The following is a 16887-nucleotide window of genomic DNA, read 5'->3' as shown; positions in this document are numbered from 1 at the left end:
CTACAATGATCAAACTTTTAGAATTTACGGATTAGATTGTACAAAAAAAAAATTCAAGAATCATATTGAACATGGAAAAAAAGTTCAGGGATCACCCATGTTATTACCTCTGTTTTTTTGTTAGTTATTAGGAGGGGTAAAAAAGTGGGGGCGAGTTCGTTAGTAGTGTTTTAGAAAGAATTGCGTTAGCTTTATTGAGGGTAGCATTTTAGCTTAGATTCCTTAAGGGTTTAAATTAGAGAGGGCAACGTTTTATATTAGATATGTTCTTGGAAATCGAAAAGTTTTAGAACAAATGTCTTCAGGATATTGTAAAAATAGATAGAACTAAATTCAAAGTGTTGATAATAGAATGGAAGTTGAAATGTTTTAGATTACAACCACTCCTACTTGCAAAGGTTGACTAGTCAAAACAAGAAGATATGATGACGCACGCTTTCTGCCGCAGTTTGCTCACTAAGTACGTCATCACCACCTCTTCCCGCACCTTCTCAAGCCCTATATATGTACCTCGGTTCTCACAACCCTCTCATCGCCAATCTCTTCTGATATCCCAACACACACAAATTACAGAACTCTCTCCCGATTTAAGTTTTGAAGTAGTGCTCGTCATGCTTGGTGAAATGGCAATGTCACCAGAGAATGAACACCCGGTGAAGGCTTTGGGATGGGCAGCCAGAGATTGCTCAGGACATCTCTCTCCCTTCAAGTTCTCAAGAAGGTAACATGTCTTGGTCTTTCTGTTCTCTGTTTCTGTTTTTTGGTGCAGTGAAAATGCAACAAAGGTGAAAATCTTTTTTTTCTGGAAATTCATTTTTATAGGGCCACCGGAGAAAAAGATGTGACTTTTAAGGTATTGTATTGTGGTATATGCCATTCTGATCTCCACAATGTCAAAAACGAATGGGGAACAACTTCTTATCCCGTGGTACCCGGGTATGGTTCTCAAAAACATAATCTTTTTCGATTTTCTTAAATAAATAAACGAAAGTTTTGAGAAAATAATTAGACCAATTGGCCATTGTATGCAGGCATGAGATTGTCGGTGTGGTCACTGAAGTGGGCACCAAAGTGACAAAATTCAAAATTGGGGATAAAGTGGGTGTTGGGTGTTTGGTTGGGTCATGTCAATCCTGTGCAAATTGCAAAGATGATCTTGAGAATTACTGCCCCAAAATGATCCTGTCTTATGGTTCAAAGTTCTACGATGGAACCATTACCTATGGTGGCTACTCGGACGTCATGGTATCAGATGAGCACTTTGTAATTAAAATTCCTGACAACTTGCCTCTTGATGGCGTTGCTCCTCTCCTTTGTGCCGGGATCACTGTCTACAGTCCATTGAAGTACTATGGGCTTGATAAGGCTGGATTGCACTTAGGAGTGGTTGGGTTGGGTGGGCTGGGGCACATGGCCGTGAAGTTTGCCAAGGCCATGGGCCTCAAGGTGACCGTTATTAGTACTTCGCCTAACAAGAAGAAGGAAGCCATGGACCATTTGGGAGCCGACGAATTCTTGGTTAGCCGCAATACTGAAGAGATGCAAGTATGTTCTAGTCATAAAAGATTTTCTTTTATCATGTATAGGGATAAGGATAAGGTAACATAAATTTATATTTACTATCTTTTGTTACGTGCGATCGGCGATAGGTACAATGGATGGGATCATTGACACGTCTCACTGTGCATGCTCTTTGCCTTTAATCGGTCTTTTGAAAACTCATGGCAAGCTTGTCTTGGTTGGTGCGCCAGAGAAGCCACTTGAGTTACTTGCTATGCCACTCCTTATGGGTAAGCCTAAGCACGCCTTTGGAATTTCTTCTTAAAAAAACTGCCTTCGTTTTTGGTATCTAAGATAAAATTCTAATGTTTTGTAGTTTTTGTAAAAATTTATTGTCGAGTTTCACATGTGAGAAAAAAAGTAACAGTTAAGACTAACAATGACAGGAAGAAAGATTGTGGGAGGAAGCCTTATTGGAGGGATTAAAGAGACGCAAGAGATGATTGATTTCGCAGCGAAGCACGACATAGTTTCGGATATTGAGCTTATTACTATGGATTATGTGAACACCGCCATGGAGCGTCCGTCAAAGGCGGATGTTAAGTATCGATTTGTCATCGACGTTGCCAATTCATCGAAGTCTTCTTGAGGTTTTCCGATGGCTTGGTACTCTCCAGAGCAAGAATGAAGATCAGCATTTCTTATCTTGTCTTTTCAGAGTTGCTTTATATAGCTAAGATCATTTTCCAACTTGTATCAATTTAGCGTGATTTGCCTATGCTCTAGTGTTGTTATCATTTCATTATCACCTCCGAAACAAAGATTATCGCTTTGTATGGACTGCAACCGTACTTTAGGTTGCTTTCATTTTAAGCAGGCAATTCTCTTAATGACATGAGCTCCCTTGATGTGTGTATTAAGAAATTCATGCACTCGAAAGCCAACATCCTTTTCAACTTTTTTTTCTTTAATTTGTGGCTATGTCAAAATACTACAAAAATATATAGGGCTTGATTATATAAAAAGAAGTTTTGAAGGTTTTTTTTTTTTGGTTGAATTTGAACGTTCACTTGCACATTCGATAAGAATTAGCGATCAGGAAGTACTCAATTAACATATCTTACCGTTGTAAGTATATATGTAGTGAAAGATTAAGAGAAGATCTCTATAGGTAGCTCGGTCGAAAATATTCTATGGAAATTTCAAAATTTGCCATTACATTTTTCCTTTATATATCTATACTTTTCAAATCAACACTTCGCTATGAGACTTTAAATTACACCTGAAATTAGTTCACATAGTATCGTACATCATACCATTTTTCATTTAATCACAAAATGTCAAAGTCACACTTCTAACCTTCTACAATTGACATGCGTATGAACCAATAGATTTGATCTATTTTAAGCAATAAAAAAATATAGAAGACAGTCTCTTTTAGAGTGCTAGCTAGGAGTCTTTTAGGACGCACATGATAATTATTTTATTTTTCTATTTTTTTTGTCCTCGAAAACAAGTTTGGAACAGAAATCCATTTGGTAAGGCAATTTCATTTTTTCTCTTTTTGGAACATATTTTTAGTCCATAAATAAGTTTAGAATAGAAATGAGAAGTTCTACTTTTCAGTTTTTGAAACAAAAAGAGAAATAAAAATTCTTCTTGTCGTTCGCCATCACCTCCCGCAGCCACCCCCCGCCCGCCGCCACCACATTCCCCCCCGGCGATCGGCCGCCGCCTCCCACCACCCTTTGCCGGCCGCCACCCCCACCGGCCACCGCCTCCTGTTGCCATCCCCTGTTGGCCGCGCGGCCGTCGATGAATGGAAAAAAGCATAAGAAGGAAAAATTTTGTGTCGTTATCAAACGAATTTTTGTTTCAGGAAGAGAAATTTTGTGTCATTATCAAATGCATATTTCTGTTCAGAAACTCGTCTGGGGAATAAAAATAAAAAAATCTTTTTCTGGTCAGAAATATATTTCAGAAATTGAATAGTTATCATTCGCGCCCTTAGAGTATATGTGAATTGTATGTATGGGCAACTTTAAGGAACTATTGAATTCAATTGATTGTTCGACTAAAACAACAATTCAGTTGATTGATATTAATATTAGAGTGTGAACTTGATTGACACAGGTCAATCCCTACTCACTTTCTGGAACACCAAATTTCTTCTACTGCTTCTGATTGTCTGCCATATCTCGAACCGATGATTTGGATGATTCCCGGTGTATTTAGATAGGCTTTCGAGTTTGCATTTCGTACCTTAGATTTGTCTAACTATTAAGATCATGTCCCATTCGTGTTAAGGTAAACAGAGTATAAAATGAATTGAATTTAGTTTCCCATGACCTGATTTCGTTATGTGGGCCTTTAGTGAATTTTGACCTATTTTTAGTTTTAGTGGCATCACCGGTAAAGAAGTATGCTTTGATACCATGTGTAACAACGTGCCTACCTCTCGACACAAATCAATAACTTTTTACTGACTTTTCTTAACCAGAAAACCAATTTACTTTGCCATTGAGAACGTGTTTTCATGAGGTCCTCATGGAAGCCGTTTTCTTTTTCTTGCTCTAAGACAAGCACAATTTTGCCTTGCCCAAATTCAAAAGTAAGCCATACCCAAAGAGGTATATTGTCACTTAAGGTCACTTTAAGGATCACAGCCGCCGTTTCATGAGTGGAACCCTTACTCTATGTATGTAACAAAGGTAAATTAGGGCATCTATAAAAATTAGTTCGCTCGAAAATTTTGAACACAAGCTGACCTGCAGGAAATCGAGACTTCCCTTCTTGTCATTCCAGGCACGAGAGGCTACTATACTTGCCTACCCGGCGATAGCCAACCGAAGTTGACGTGGTGTCTACCTTCACCATACAAGATGTCCCCTAAGTTCGCTCCAAATGTTTTTCTTCCCTGGTGAGAAGGAATACGGAGAAAACTTACAGGGAGGAGCCTCCACCATACCGGGGAATTCCTTCTCCTATCTCCCCTTGAGCCTTTTAAGGTCCTGCTTAGGACCATTACTCTATGTCTATGACAAAGGTAAATTACAGGCATCTATAAAAATTAGTTCGCCTGAAAATTTGGAAATATTTATATTTGTAAAAAAAAATAATTACTTAAGTGCCATCACCGATTTGAGATGCCGGAAATTCGACGTGGTAATATTTTAACATTTTGTCCGACGGAGGCTCGCCAGCGCTGTTTTTGTTCGATGGAGAAGCTCAACTATTCAGAAAACTGGTAGTCTTTGAATCTAATTCTACGGTCTTGAAGCTGAACTTGAGCCCCATGACTTCGGTTGCATTCTTCATAGTTGAGAGCTTTAGCTTTCTCCATGCACATGTCACTGTCCGGATGAGCCAATGTATCATTGCCTACTCTATGGCCATGCTAATTCTCATGATTAGGATAATAAAAATGGCATAATTTTTAGACAGCGCTCACTTTAGTATCAAAACTTTTCGTTAGATCACTTCAGTGCCACTTTGGCAAAAAAAAAAAAAAAGAACTCAATTGTCAACTTCTATTTGGGACGCCAGAAATCTGATGTGGCAATGTTTTATCTTTTCTTCGACTGACACGGCTCGTCAGCGCTTTGAGTCACCATAAATAACCCTAAACAATGTCGTTCAACAAGTTTACACCAAATTTAAACCCTAATTCGGACAATTACCATTGTAGATGCCAAGAGAATAAATCTAAACTCAAAACAAATTATTTCTCCAGTAGCTCCTATGCTCTGGTTCTGTGCGTCCATCGTGGCGACGCAAGGAAGGTGGGAGGTTGGAGAGTATTCAGGAACAGGGAACGATTTGGATTCGCTTTTGGCCACGATGGTTATGAATCGAATTGGAATGGAGATTTTTTTTTTCTGGAGCTTGGAGAAAGCGGCTATAGCGAAGATTACACCGTTGATGATGAGAAAGTTGAACAGAGGTTCGAACCACAAGAGAGAGATATGAACCTTCACGAGCTTATAGATTGACAAGACGGAGAGCTTCGGAGCCAAAGCCTATGAGAGTACGGTGGTCGACACGGCAATGCCTTTAGCCGAGAGCATCCAAGCACTCAAAGAGACCGCCATTGTTGGTGCGGTGTAGAGCTTTAGGTTCAGTTTGTTTCGCAGAAAATATTTTTTCAAAAAATATTTTTCATAATTTCTGGTGTTCGGGAGGCGGAAAATGAGTGGTCAAGGAAAATGTTTTCCGGTCAATGGAAAAGCTCCTTTGAAAACTGAGGAAAGGAAATCATTTTCCAATCTTCCCGTCTTCTCCTCTCCTCTCTCCTCTTCCCGTCCTCTTCTCTTCCCATCGTTCCCATCGTCCTCTCCTCTTCCCATCGCTGGATTTCCAGAGCCGCTCCTCCTCCGTTGCTGCCTCGCACTTCGTTTGCTCCTCCCCCGCTGCTACCTTGCGTGTCCTCTCATCCCTCGTCTCGTCCCATGGCTGGCGAGCTCGAGCGTAGCCAAGCCTAGCCTCGCCTCGCCAGATCCGGCGATGCTTGGCGGAGCTCGAGACCAGCGAGGCGAGGCGAGGTTGAGCCTTACAAGATCTGGCAAGGCGAGGCAAGGCCGAGCTCGAGGTCGAGCCTTACCAGATTTAGTGAGGCGAGGTGAGGCCTTGCTCCCGAGGCCGGTCGCCGGCCACGGCGAACCTTGCCGGCCTTGGACGAGCGAGGCCAAGCCTCGCCTGTGGCCGATCGCCGGCCGTCACCGTGGCCGGCGATCGGCAGAGCAAGAAAGAAAGGGAAATAAAAAGCAGAAAAAAAGAAAAGAAAAGAAATATTAAAATACAAAAATACAATATACAAATTTATTAAAAATAATTCATGAAGGAAAATATTTTTCATACCGAACGGCAGAAAATATTTTCCGAGACTTTTTCAGTTTCAGTTGAATACCGAAAAATTGTGTTATTTTTCAGGAAAATGGCTTCCTGGAAAATATTTTCCGGAAACGTAATATTTTTCATGAAACGAACGAAGCTTTATTGAGCGAAAGCGGAGAGAGAGAGAGAGAGGACCAAAGTATGACACCATCATTTTTGGTGCTGTGTTGAGCTTCAGGAGAGCACCCATTTTTATTTGATTGAGTTTTTGGTAGGAGTGATCGATTCCCGGTCTGATCCTATTCTAAGATAGAACTAAAAACTGGACCGGGAGGATCGATTCCCAAAATTGGAAACTGGGGACCGGATTGGTTGGTCCTAGGACCGGGAACCGGACCGAACCCCGGTCCGGTCCAATGGAACCAGTTACTTGGGGTTTAATTCACATTTTACTAATTTTTGTCAATGAATTTATGTCAATGAAGTTCACTTATAGTTTATTTTACATTTTACTAATTTTTTTAAAGAGAAAAAAAAGTATATGTAAACGATTCGATCCAGTCGGTCCGGTTCTCCCTTGGAACTAGGAACCATACCACCAGGACACCGATTCCACTTTTAGAAATCAGGAACTGGATCGACATTCCCGGAAACTGGACCCAACCGGCCAGTTTGGTCCAATCTAGGCAATTTCTAGTTTGGACGGTCCGTTTTGCACATCCCTAATTTTTGGGGCCATGCAAGAGGTTAGTGAAAAGGGATCTGAGAAAGGTTAAAGAAGAATGGCTCTGTTAGATCTGAAATTGTAATTTTCATGGAGGGAAATAAAAAATAATTTGATTTCTTTTCCACGTGGACTTTCCTCTATCAGAAAAAAAAACCACATAGGCATTAACATTTAATTAAAAAAGCCACATAAGATTTTTCGTCAGATTTTATCGTCAGAGGCACTTAAGTGATTTCTTTTCTTTTGTGTGACACTGAAGTGATTCAGCGAAAATTTTTTAACTAAAATGAGCATCATACGGAAATAATGACACTTCTAGTATCATTTTTCTCCAATTCTCATAATCAATGTAATAATTATAACAGTGGGCCAAAGTACCGTCATATAAACCATCTAGGACGGCAATTTTCTTGATGATATAGGTAGAGTCCAACTGATCATACGTACTTCCACTGCATGTTCAATACACTACTCTCGTATCGGGATCACATTTCACGACATTGAAAAGTACAAAGAATCCCTATGAACATTAGTGTCGCAATATTTTCCGATGTATTCATGGTTTGGTCATCTACGTATTCCTTTCCTCCTGACCTTTTCTTCACTGAAGCTCCAATGGACAGTTTATATAGGGCAAAAAAAGGTTGTTATAGGTTTGTCCACCAACTTTCGTTTATGTAAATTGAGACGAAAGTCTCTCTTTGGCTTTTATAATCTCATTTTGTTCCCCATTTTATATTTCAGTACATTCTATTTGAAATACTCTTATGTTTATTCCTCTTTAAAATTTCCATAAACTCTTAAGTCATTGGATAAACTCATTTTATAAGTGATAAAGTGCACATGATTAGTCCATGTCGCAAAAACACGAAACCATGTATTTTTTTTTTAGAATTAATAAATCAAATTAACAATAATTTTCCAAATCGTTGATTCACTTGTGCTTATATTGGGCAATGCCGTCAATCAACAGTAAACGACTTGTCCTCTCTTACCACAATGCCGAATTTGTGTATGTATGTGGAATGGAAAAATTACCCAATCAATCATGAATCTTTTGTATAGATGCTGATTACGTCCTAAATTTTGTCAATTTTGTCAATTTGTCCTGAAGATTTGCTCGAAACTCCAATGTAAGGCCTTCTAGTCAGTTTTTGTTTGAAATTGCGGACGTGGGGATCCAATCATCGCCGGTCTTCTTACATGGCACACCAGCACATCAGCGATTTCTGGTGAAAATTGACTGGAATAATTACATTGGAATTTCGCGCTAAGATTTAGGATTAAATTGAAAAAATTTAAAAGTTTAGGACTGAATTGGCATCCGTACTGTAGATAGAGGATTGATTGGATATATAAAACTCTCAAGATGTAATTGCCTCGAGCCTTTCTACCTAACACAAACAGCTAGACTAGATTTTCACAAGCTAATGAGTAACAAGACTTGTGCAATTTATTTAACTTTGACATTTTACTGGACCTTTTCGTAAGCACACAAATACAACATAGGATACAACTATAGTCCACTTGCTACTTGAACACAGGATATCATATGAGACATTTATGCCTTATTATTACAGTTCATCACTGAGAAGGACGTGAAGCATATTATTTACTAGCTGAATTCATAATTTTCATATCTAATTCTGCAATCCTTAAGTTGAACTTGAGCACCTACTCTTAGACGGCATTCGTTGAACAGATGATCTCTAGCTTCCTTCAAGCACTCATTGCAATCAGATTGTGTCAATGCCCCGTTACACACTCCATGGCCGTGACAGTCGAAGCAGCTAGTGTAGTAATTGTAACCATTCATTGGTGTGTAAGCACACACATCATCCATAACAGTTCCATAGTTAGTTTCATATGCATCAAATGAACTGTACGTCATTTCATTGCATAAACAATAAACCTCTGTTGTGTCAGGAGTACATATCACAATATTGCCGGTGCCAAACAGCCCTATGACGAGGAGTGTCGTCATGTGTTGCAATGCGTTCATGATTTGACTGACTCTCTGCCTATGCCTTCTCTCCTGATTTTTTCTAAATAAGCTCGATTTGCGTGGTCTATATATGAGAGATTCTTCTTATAGGTTTCTCCACCAACCTTTTGTTTATGAATTTGGTGGAAGGATCTTTTGGATCTTATGAAGCAAGGACCGGCATTTTCGAGAGAAATGCTTATAACTCTCCGAATTACTCGAGGGAAAAAGTTATCTAAAATACATATAGTAGACAAACTCATCCTATTGATAACACGGTAAATAGCATGTCCAGCTATGAAGCTGCAAATTGTGAAAATTTGCTTGTATCTGTTTAAGAATAAATTTAGTTAATGATTTCTGTCTCTGGATGTTATTTGTCTCTCCATGTGACATACAATTTCGGCAATCAATATGGAAAATAAATCAAAATATTACATGGAGGTTTTCTCTATCCTACCAATATATTTTGTTATCCTTGTCTTAAAGCATGCAGAACATACAATATGTCATTTGTTCCCGTGTAAAACAAAAACTTAGTGCCTCGGTTCCACCATAGAAAAGAAATTTGTGAATCGAACCATATACAATGCCATCGATGACTCCAAATGTAAGAATAAAATAAATCACGGAGAATCATTGTGCGGCAATCTTGGAATTGAGCAAAACAAACAAACTCTCATATGTCTTGCGTCCCAACAGAACAATGTGGCCGGCAAAGACTTCTAAACAAAATAGAATATCAACCCAAAATAAAAAAAATACAAAATAGAATAAGGGTGATGTGATATAACTGCAAAAGAAAACTGCAAAGCATTCACGAGTACTACTAGTAAGTGGAACGGTCATATATCGCATGTTAATGAAAAATTAGAGAATATTGGAGACTTGTCCATAGGCATCAACATATAAAAGTCTATCGTGAGTAGCACTTGATATTAAATGAAAAACAACATTCTTCGGGAAAAGAAAACTCATTGGATGTAATTGGCTCGAGCCTTTCTACCTAACACAAACAGCTAGATATGATTTTTCATAAGTTGGTGAATAACAAGACTTGTGCAATTTATTTAAATTAGACATTTTACTGGACCATTTTGTAAGCACACGAGTACAACGTACGATACAACTATAATCTGCTTGCAACTTGAACTCAGAATACCATACGAGATATATGGGCTTTATTTTTATGGTTTATTACCGAGACGGATGTGAAGTATGTTGAGGAAAACTCTTATTGATTTTGAAGTTGACAAAACCTTCCATGTTATTGTAAATCTGATACTTATTCTGAACTATTTTATTCCAGGTATGTATATATATTCTGGAAGCTCAGAAGGAAGTTTTTCAGACTTTACAAGCTGGCAAAATAAGAAGTTCATATCTTATTGAAGACCCACATAATCTAAGTTTTGAGACGCAGACGCAGAAGTTATTCAGATGCAAATGCAGACGCAGAAATTATTCAGACGCAGACGCAGACGCAGAATTTCTTCAGACGCAGAACTCAGAACGAAACATAACAGCAAGTGATCTGGCATGGATTTCACAGAAGGAAAGTTTTGATTGTCTCAATCTAAGGCTATAATTGATTGACAATCAAATACTACAACAAGTATGCATTACAACGGATAAAGCTCTACTTATGGAAACCAAGATTCTGATTGTATGGGCGACCAGAATCAGCGGGATTCAGAATCTGTCATCCAATGGCTACTCAATCATTTTTATACAAATCTGTCCAAGGTAAAGATTGGAAGGTGATCCTCTGAAAGCTGTCCAACGGCTAGTTTAGAAGTGGAGGAGTATTTAAGGAGATCAACGAGCAGCAGAAGGTAGAACAGAATCAAGAATCAACAAGTCCAAAGTCTGAGCATACTCCGATAATTTCTCTTGTCTTTCTGAGCCAAAAATTAAGATCTTGAGGGATACTTTGTAAGAGTGATTGTATGAGATAGAGAGTCCTATCATACACAAGAGTGCTGTCACACAGAATCTGTAATTCCTCTTGATTACATAGTGAAATCCAGCCGGTAGGCTGTCAGCATGGGAGAGTGGACGTAGGCTTGCTATAAGCCGAACTACTATAAATTTGTGTGCAGTTTTTCTATCCCTTATCTCTTATCTTACATACTGCACATCAAGAGCACTGTCTATAAACTGTCTTGAATCTGAATTTTATTCAGACTCAACTGTGATCTTTCATTTCTGCATAAATTATTTAAGATCACCTATTCACCCCCCTCTAGGTGATCCTTGCTAACTACATCAATTGGTATCAGAGCAGGTTGCTCATTTACTGAAGTGTTTTACTTCTGAGCTAACGATCTATATGGCTAGCTTGAGTACTCCAGGTCTCATTGAAGGACAAAGCAACAACAGACCATCATATTTTGATGGCAAGGAATATAGTGTCTGGAAGAATCAGATGAAGGCATTCATAAACTCAATTGATCACATACAATGAGATGTCATCATTAGAGGAGTCAATCCAAAATCTTCTCATTCAAAAGAAAAGGCAGACGGAAGCAAAGCAGCAAATCCTCCATTATCTCAAACTGAGATATCTAAAAGAGAAGCCTTAGATTTCAAAGCAATTTATTCTTTCTATTGTGCCTTATTACCTATTGAATATAAAAAAAAATTGCTGCTTGTGAATCAGCCAAGGAAATCTGGGATACTCTCCACACTACTTATGAAGGAACAGATCGAGCCAAGAAAACTCAAATCAACCTTTTGCTTGGTCAATATGAATCCTTCAAAATGAAGCCTGAAGAATCAATTGCTGATATGTATGACAGGTTTGCTGACATAGTAAACGGTCTTGCATATCAAGGACAACCAGTCCCAGATGCGATGAAAGTCAACAAACTAAGGCTTTTTCAGCTGAAAGTCAATATGAATCCTTAAAAGTGACGTCTTTTTCTCCGGTGGCCCTATACAAAAGAAAATTAATGCATTTCGAGGAAATAAGAATGTTCACCTTTTGCTGTATTTTCAGCTGCGCCAAAAAACGGAAAAATCCAGGCGTGTTACCTTCTTGAGAACTTAAAGGGAGAGAGATGTCCTGAAGAATCTCTCGCTGCCCATCCAAAAGCCTTCACCGGGTGTTCATTCTCTCGCGATATTGCCATTTCCACTAAAGCTTGACGAGCACTACTTCAATCAAACTGGAAGAGAAATCGAATATGTGTGTTTTGAGATGTGAGGAGAAAGGTGGAGTGATAAACGAGGTACATATAGGGGTTGAGAAGATACAGGACGAGGTGGTGATGACGTACTTAGTGAGCAAACTGAACCAGGCTCTAGACGTCATCATCCCTTCCCCCCTTTTTTTTTTTTTTGGTCGAACCTTCCCCTGTTTTTGACCAGTCAACTTTTGCACGAGAATTTTGTCGTTTTGGGCTGCCAGGAAAAAGAGAGAAACATCATCTTAACCAAATGAAAAAAAGAGAGAGAGAGAGAGAGAGAAAAAGACAGCAAAATCCACTTTTCCTTGCACAGATTTGTATTTAAAACATTGCCATACCAATTGATTTAGTGCAATATAGTCAAACACTAACTTATACTACTAATAGTTGAAATTTCATATTTGAACGCTACACTTGTGACCAAAAACTCGACTATAGTACACGAAATATCCTAAGTCAATCTTGTGGCAACTTATGCAGGACCTGTTCTTTCTTGAAAGTTAATTGATTTAGTGCAGTATAGTCAAACTAGAGATAAATGCACCTTGAAATATTCCACCTATGATAACCAATGTCTTTTGCATTGATTAATTTGTATAAAAAAGTTGAACGCTTCTCGACTATAATATACGAAATATGCGAAGTTAATCTTGTGACCTCTTATGCAGGACCTGTTCTTTCTTGAAAGTTAATTGATTTAGTGCAGTATAGTCAAACTAGATATAAATGCACCTTGAAAGATTCTACCTGTGATGACCAATGTCTTTTGCATTGATTAATTTGTATAAAAAAGTTGAACGCTTCTCGACTATAATACACGAAATATCCGAAGTCAATCTTGTGACATCTTATGCAGGACCTATTCTTTCTTGAAAGTTAATTGATTTAGTGCAGTATAGTCAAACTAGATATAAATGCACCTTGAAAGATTCTACCTGTGATAACCAATGTCTTGTGCATTGATTAATTTGTATAAAAAAGTTGAACGCTTTTGCATCTTCTAATGGTTTGGTATTGTCAATAAGTGTCTCGGGCACTCAACCATACTCGATATGGAAACAAACTGAACCGGACGAGAAGCGTCAGCATTGCTTCTCCAATTTTTTGACCAGTCCAACCGTTGAAAGAAATTTATCTCTCCTTGTAATTGGGTCTGCTCTCATACCGGCCAACGAGAGAGAAGCATCAACTATAAAATAAAGAAAAAAAAACAGAAACAATATGCATCCTCTGGAATTATTTAATTGGGAAAGGCAAAAAATGCGCATCCACTTTACCTGCAAGTGCTAAATATTTTATTATTATTATTTAAGGTCTTTATCTTTCCTTGTACATTTGTGTATTCAAAATATTGTTATAGCAATTTACTTAAAAGGATGATTTGTTGAAAGTCTCTTCGTGGACGTGTAATTTCCAAATCGATTCTACAGACCAGGTGCAAAATCAGGCACGTTATACTAGGGCCGATTTTTGTTTATTTCTAATTAATCTTAAAAATTAAAATTCCATGAAAAAGTCAGAAATTCCACGAAATCCAAGAAAATGAATTTAGCAATAATGATGTTTCTCGGGACAAAAAATGAAACAGATCCGAAGTACAATAGATTTTTTCCAATAGTAAAGATAATACATAATACATCCATTACAAACGTATACGAACGAGATAATGTGGACGTGCTATAATTTTAGAGGATTGCATATTGTTTCCGTTTTTTTCCTTTTTTTCAATTGGATGCTACCCATGAACTCTTGGCTGCTAGCAGAGCACACGCAAGTACGAAAGAGAGATATTACTTGCAAAGGTTGACTAGTCAAAACAAGAAGATATGATGACGCACGCTTTCTGCCGCAGTTTGCTCACTAAGTACGTCATCACCGCCTCTTCCCGCACCTTCTCAAGCCCTATATATGTACCTCGGTTCTCACACCCCTCTCATCGCCAATCTCTTCTGATATCCCAACACACACAAATTACAGAACTCTCTCCCGATTTAAGTTTTGAAGTAGTGCTCGTCATGCTTGGTGAAATGGCAATGTCACCAGAGAATGAACACCCGGTGAAGGCTTTGGGATGGGCAGCCAGAGATTGCTCAGGACATCTCTCTCCCTTCAAGTTCTCAAGAAGGTAACATGTCTTGGTCTTTCTGTTCTCTGTTTCTGTTTTTTGGTGCAGTGAAAATGCAACAAAGGTGAAAATCTTTTTTTTCTGGAAATTCATTTTTATAGGGCCACCGGAGAAAAAGATGTGACTTTTAAGGTATTGTATTGTGGTATATGCCATTCTGATCTCCACAATGTCAAAAACGAATGGGGAACAACTTCTTATCCCGTGGTACCCGGGTATGGTTCTCAAAAACATAATCTTTTTCGATTTTCTTAAATAAATAAACGAAAGTTTTGAGAAAATAATTAGACCAATTGGCCATTGTATGCAGGCATGAGATTGTCGGTGTGGTCACTGAAGTGGGCACCAAAGTGACAAAATTCAAAGTTGGGGATAAAGTGGGTGTTGGGTGTTTGGTTGGGTCATGTCAATCCTGTGCAAATTGCAAAGATGATCTTGAGAATTACTGCCCCAAAATGATCCTGTCTTATGGTTCAAAGTTCTACGATGGAACCATTACCTATGGTGGCTACTCGGACGTCATGGTATCAGATGAGCACTTTGTAATTAAAATTCCTGCCAACTTGCCTCTTGATGGCGTTGCTCCTCTCCTTTGTGCCGGGATCACTGTCTACAGTCCATTGAAGTACTATGGGCTTGATAAGGCTGGATTGCACTTAGGAGTGGTTGGGTTGGGTGGGCTGGGGCACATGGCCGTGAAGTTTGCCAAGGCCATGGGCCTCAAGGTGACCGTTATTAGTACTTCGCCTAACAAGAAGAAGGAAGCCATGGACCATTTGGGAGCCGACGAATTCTTGGTTAGCCGCAATACTGAAGAGATGCAAGTATGTTCTAGTCATAAAAGATTTTCTTTTATCATGTATAGGGATAAGGATAAGGTAACATAAATTTATGTTACTATCTTTTGTTACGTGCAGTCGGCGATAGGTACAATGGATGGGATCATTGACACAGTCTCAGCTGTGCATGCTCTTTTGCCTTTAATCGGTCTTTTGAAAACTCATGGCAAGCTTGTCTTGGTTGGTGCGCCAGAGAAGCCACTTGAGTTACTTGCTATGCCACTCCTTATGGGTAAGCCTAAGCACGCCTTTGGAATTTCTTCTTAAAAAAACTGCCTTCGTTTTTGGTATCTAAGATAAAATTCTAATGTTTTGTAGTTTTTGTAAAAATTTATTGTCGAGTTTCACATGTGAGAAAAAAAGTAACAGTTAAGACTAACAATGACAGGAAGAAAGATTGTGGGAGGAAGCCTTATTGGAGGGATTAAAGAGACGCAAGAGATGATTGATTTCGCAGCGAAGCACGACATAGTTTCGGATATTGAGCTTATTACTATGGATTATGTGAACACTGCCATGGAGCGTCTGTCAAAGGCGGATGTTAAGTATCGATTTGTCATCGACGTTGCCAATTCATCGAAGTCTTCTTGAGGTTTTCCGATGGCTTGGTACTCTCCAGAGCAAGAATGAAGATCAGCATTTCTTATCTTGTCTTTTCAGAGTTGCTTTATATAGCTAAGATCATTTTCCAACTTGTATCAATTTAGCGTGATTTGCCTATGCTCTAGTGTTGTTATCATTTCATTATCACCTCCGAAACAAAGATTATCGCTTTGTATGGACTGCAACCGTACTTTAGGTTGCTTTCATTTTAAGCAGGCAATTCTCTTAATGACATGAGCTCCCTTGATGTGTGTATTAAGAAATTCATGCACTCGAAAGCCAACATCCTTTTCAACTTTTTTTTCTTTAATTTGTGGCTATGTCAAAATACTACAAAAATATATAGGGCTTGATTATATAAAAAGAAGTTTTGAAGGTTTTTTTTTTTTGGTTGAATTTGAACGTTCACTTGCACATTCGATAAGAATTAGCGATCAGGAAGTACTCAATTAACATATCTTACCATTGTAAGTATATATGTAGTGAAAGATTAAGAGAAGATCTCTATAGGTAGCTCGGTCGAAAATATTCTATGGAAATTTCAAAATTTGCCATTACATTTTTCCTTTATATATCTATACTTTTCAAATCAACACTTCGCTATGAGACTTTAAATTACACCTGAAATTAGTTCACATAGTATCGTACATCATACCATTTTTCATTTAATCACAAAATGTCAAAGTCACACTTCTAACCTTCTACAATTGACATGCGTATGAACCAATAGATTTGATCTATTTTAAGCAATAAAAAAATATAGAAGACAGTCTCTTTTAGAGTGCTAGCTAGGAGTCTTTTAGGACGCACATGATAATTATTTTATTTTTCTATTTTTTTTGTCCTCGAAAACAAGTTTGGAACAGAAATCCATTTGGTAAGGCAATTTCATTTTTTCTCTTTTTGGAACATATTTTTAGTCCATAAATAGGTTTAGAATAGAAATGAGAAGTTCTACTTTTCAGTTTTTGAAACAAAAAGAGAAATAAAAATTCTTCTTGTCGTTCGCCATCACCTCCCGCAGCCACCCCCCGCCCGCCACCACCACATTCCCCCCCCCCCCCCCCCCCCCCGGCGATCGGCCG

The 16887-nt window shown here is 38.5% G+C and overlaps 2 protein-coding genes across 2 annotated transcripts; both read left to right on the top strand.

Moving 5' to 3' along the window:
- Positions 1–555: 555 nt before the first annotated feature.
- LOC115668382 (probable mannitol dehydrogenase) lies at positions 556–2346 on the top strand. Its single transcript, XM_056320493.1, has 5 exons — positions 556–721; positions 823–936; positions 1032–1555; positions 1650–1790; positions 1947–2346. The coding sequence occupies exons 1-5, from the start codon at positions 612–614 to the stop codon at positions 2147–2149; spliced, it is 1092 nt and encodes a 363-aa protein (XP_056176468.1). The 5' UTR covers positions 556–611; the 3' UTR covers positions 2150–2346.
- Positions 2347–14194: 11848 nt separating this feature from the next.
- Positions 14195–15978, top strand: LOC130140618 (probable mannitol dehydrogenase). Its single transcript, XM_056320479.1, has 5 exons — positions 14195–14360; positions 14462–14575; positions 14671–15184; positions 15278–15431; positions 15588–15978. The coding sequence occupies exons 1-5, from the start codon at positions 14251–14253 to the stop codon at positions 15788–15790; spliced, it is 1095 nt and encodes a 364-aa protein (XP_056176454.1). The 5' UTR covers positions 14195–14250; the 3' UTR covers positions 15791–15978.
- Positions 15979–16887: the final 909 nt, after the last annotated feature.

Source organism: Syzygium oleosum, unplaced genomic scaffold (genome assembly GCF_021117445.2).
Source record: "Syzygium oleosum isolate NSW1041296 unplaced genomic scaffold, Sole_v2.1 Sole_v2.01, whole genome shotgun sequence".
In the NCBI taxonomy this organism is placed as follows: domain Eukaryota; kingdom Viridiplantae; phylum Streptophyta; class Magnoliopsida; order Myrtales; family Myrtaceae; genus Syzygium; species Syzygium oleosum.
This window is presented reverse-complemented; position numbering and strand designations above follow the sequence as displayed.

Coding starts and splice junctions, on each gene's coding strand:
- LOC115668382 (XM_056320493.1), top strand. CDS start 612: ATGCTTGGTGAAATGGCAATGTCACCAGAGAATGAACACCCGGTGAAG. Junction 722..822: donor CCCTTCAAGTTCTCAAGAAG/GTAACATGTCTT, acceptor TCATTTTTATAG/GGCCACCGGAGAAAAAGATG. Junction 1,556..1,649: donor AGAGATGCAAGTATGTTCTA/GTCATAAAAGAT, acceptor GATCGGCGATAG/GTACAATGGATGGGATCATT.
- LOC130140618 (XM_056320479.1), top strand. CDS start 14,251: ATGCTTGGTGAAATGGCAATGTCACCAGAGAATGAACACCCGGTGAAG. Junction 14,361..14,461: donor CCCTTCAAGTTCTCAAGAAG/GTAACATGTCTT, acceptor TCATTTTTATAG/GGCCACCGGAGAAAAAGATG. Junction 15,432..15,587: donor TGCTATGCCACTCCTTATGG/GTAAGCCTAAGC, acceptor TAACAATGACAG/GAAGAAAGATTGTGGGAGGA.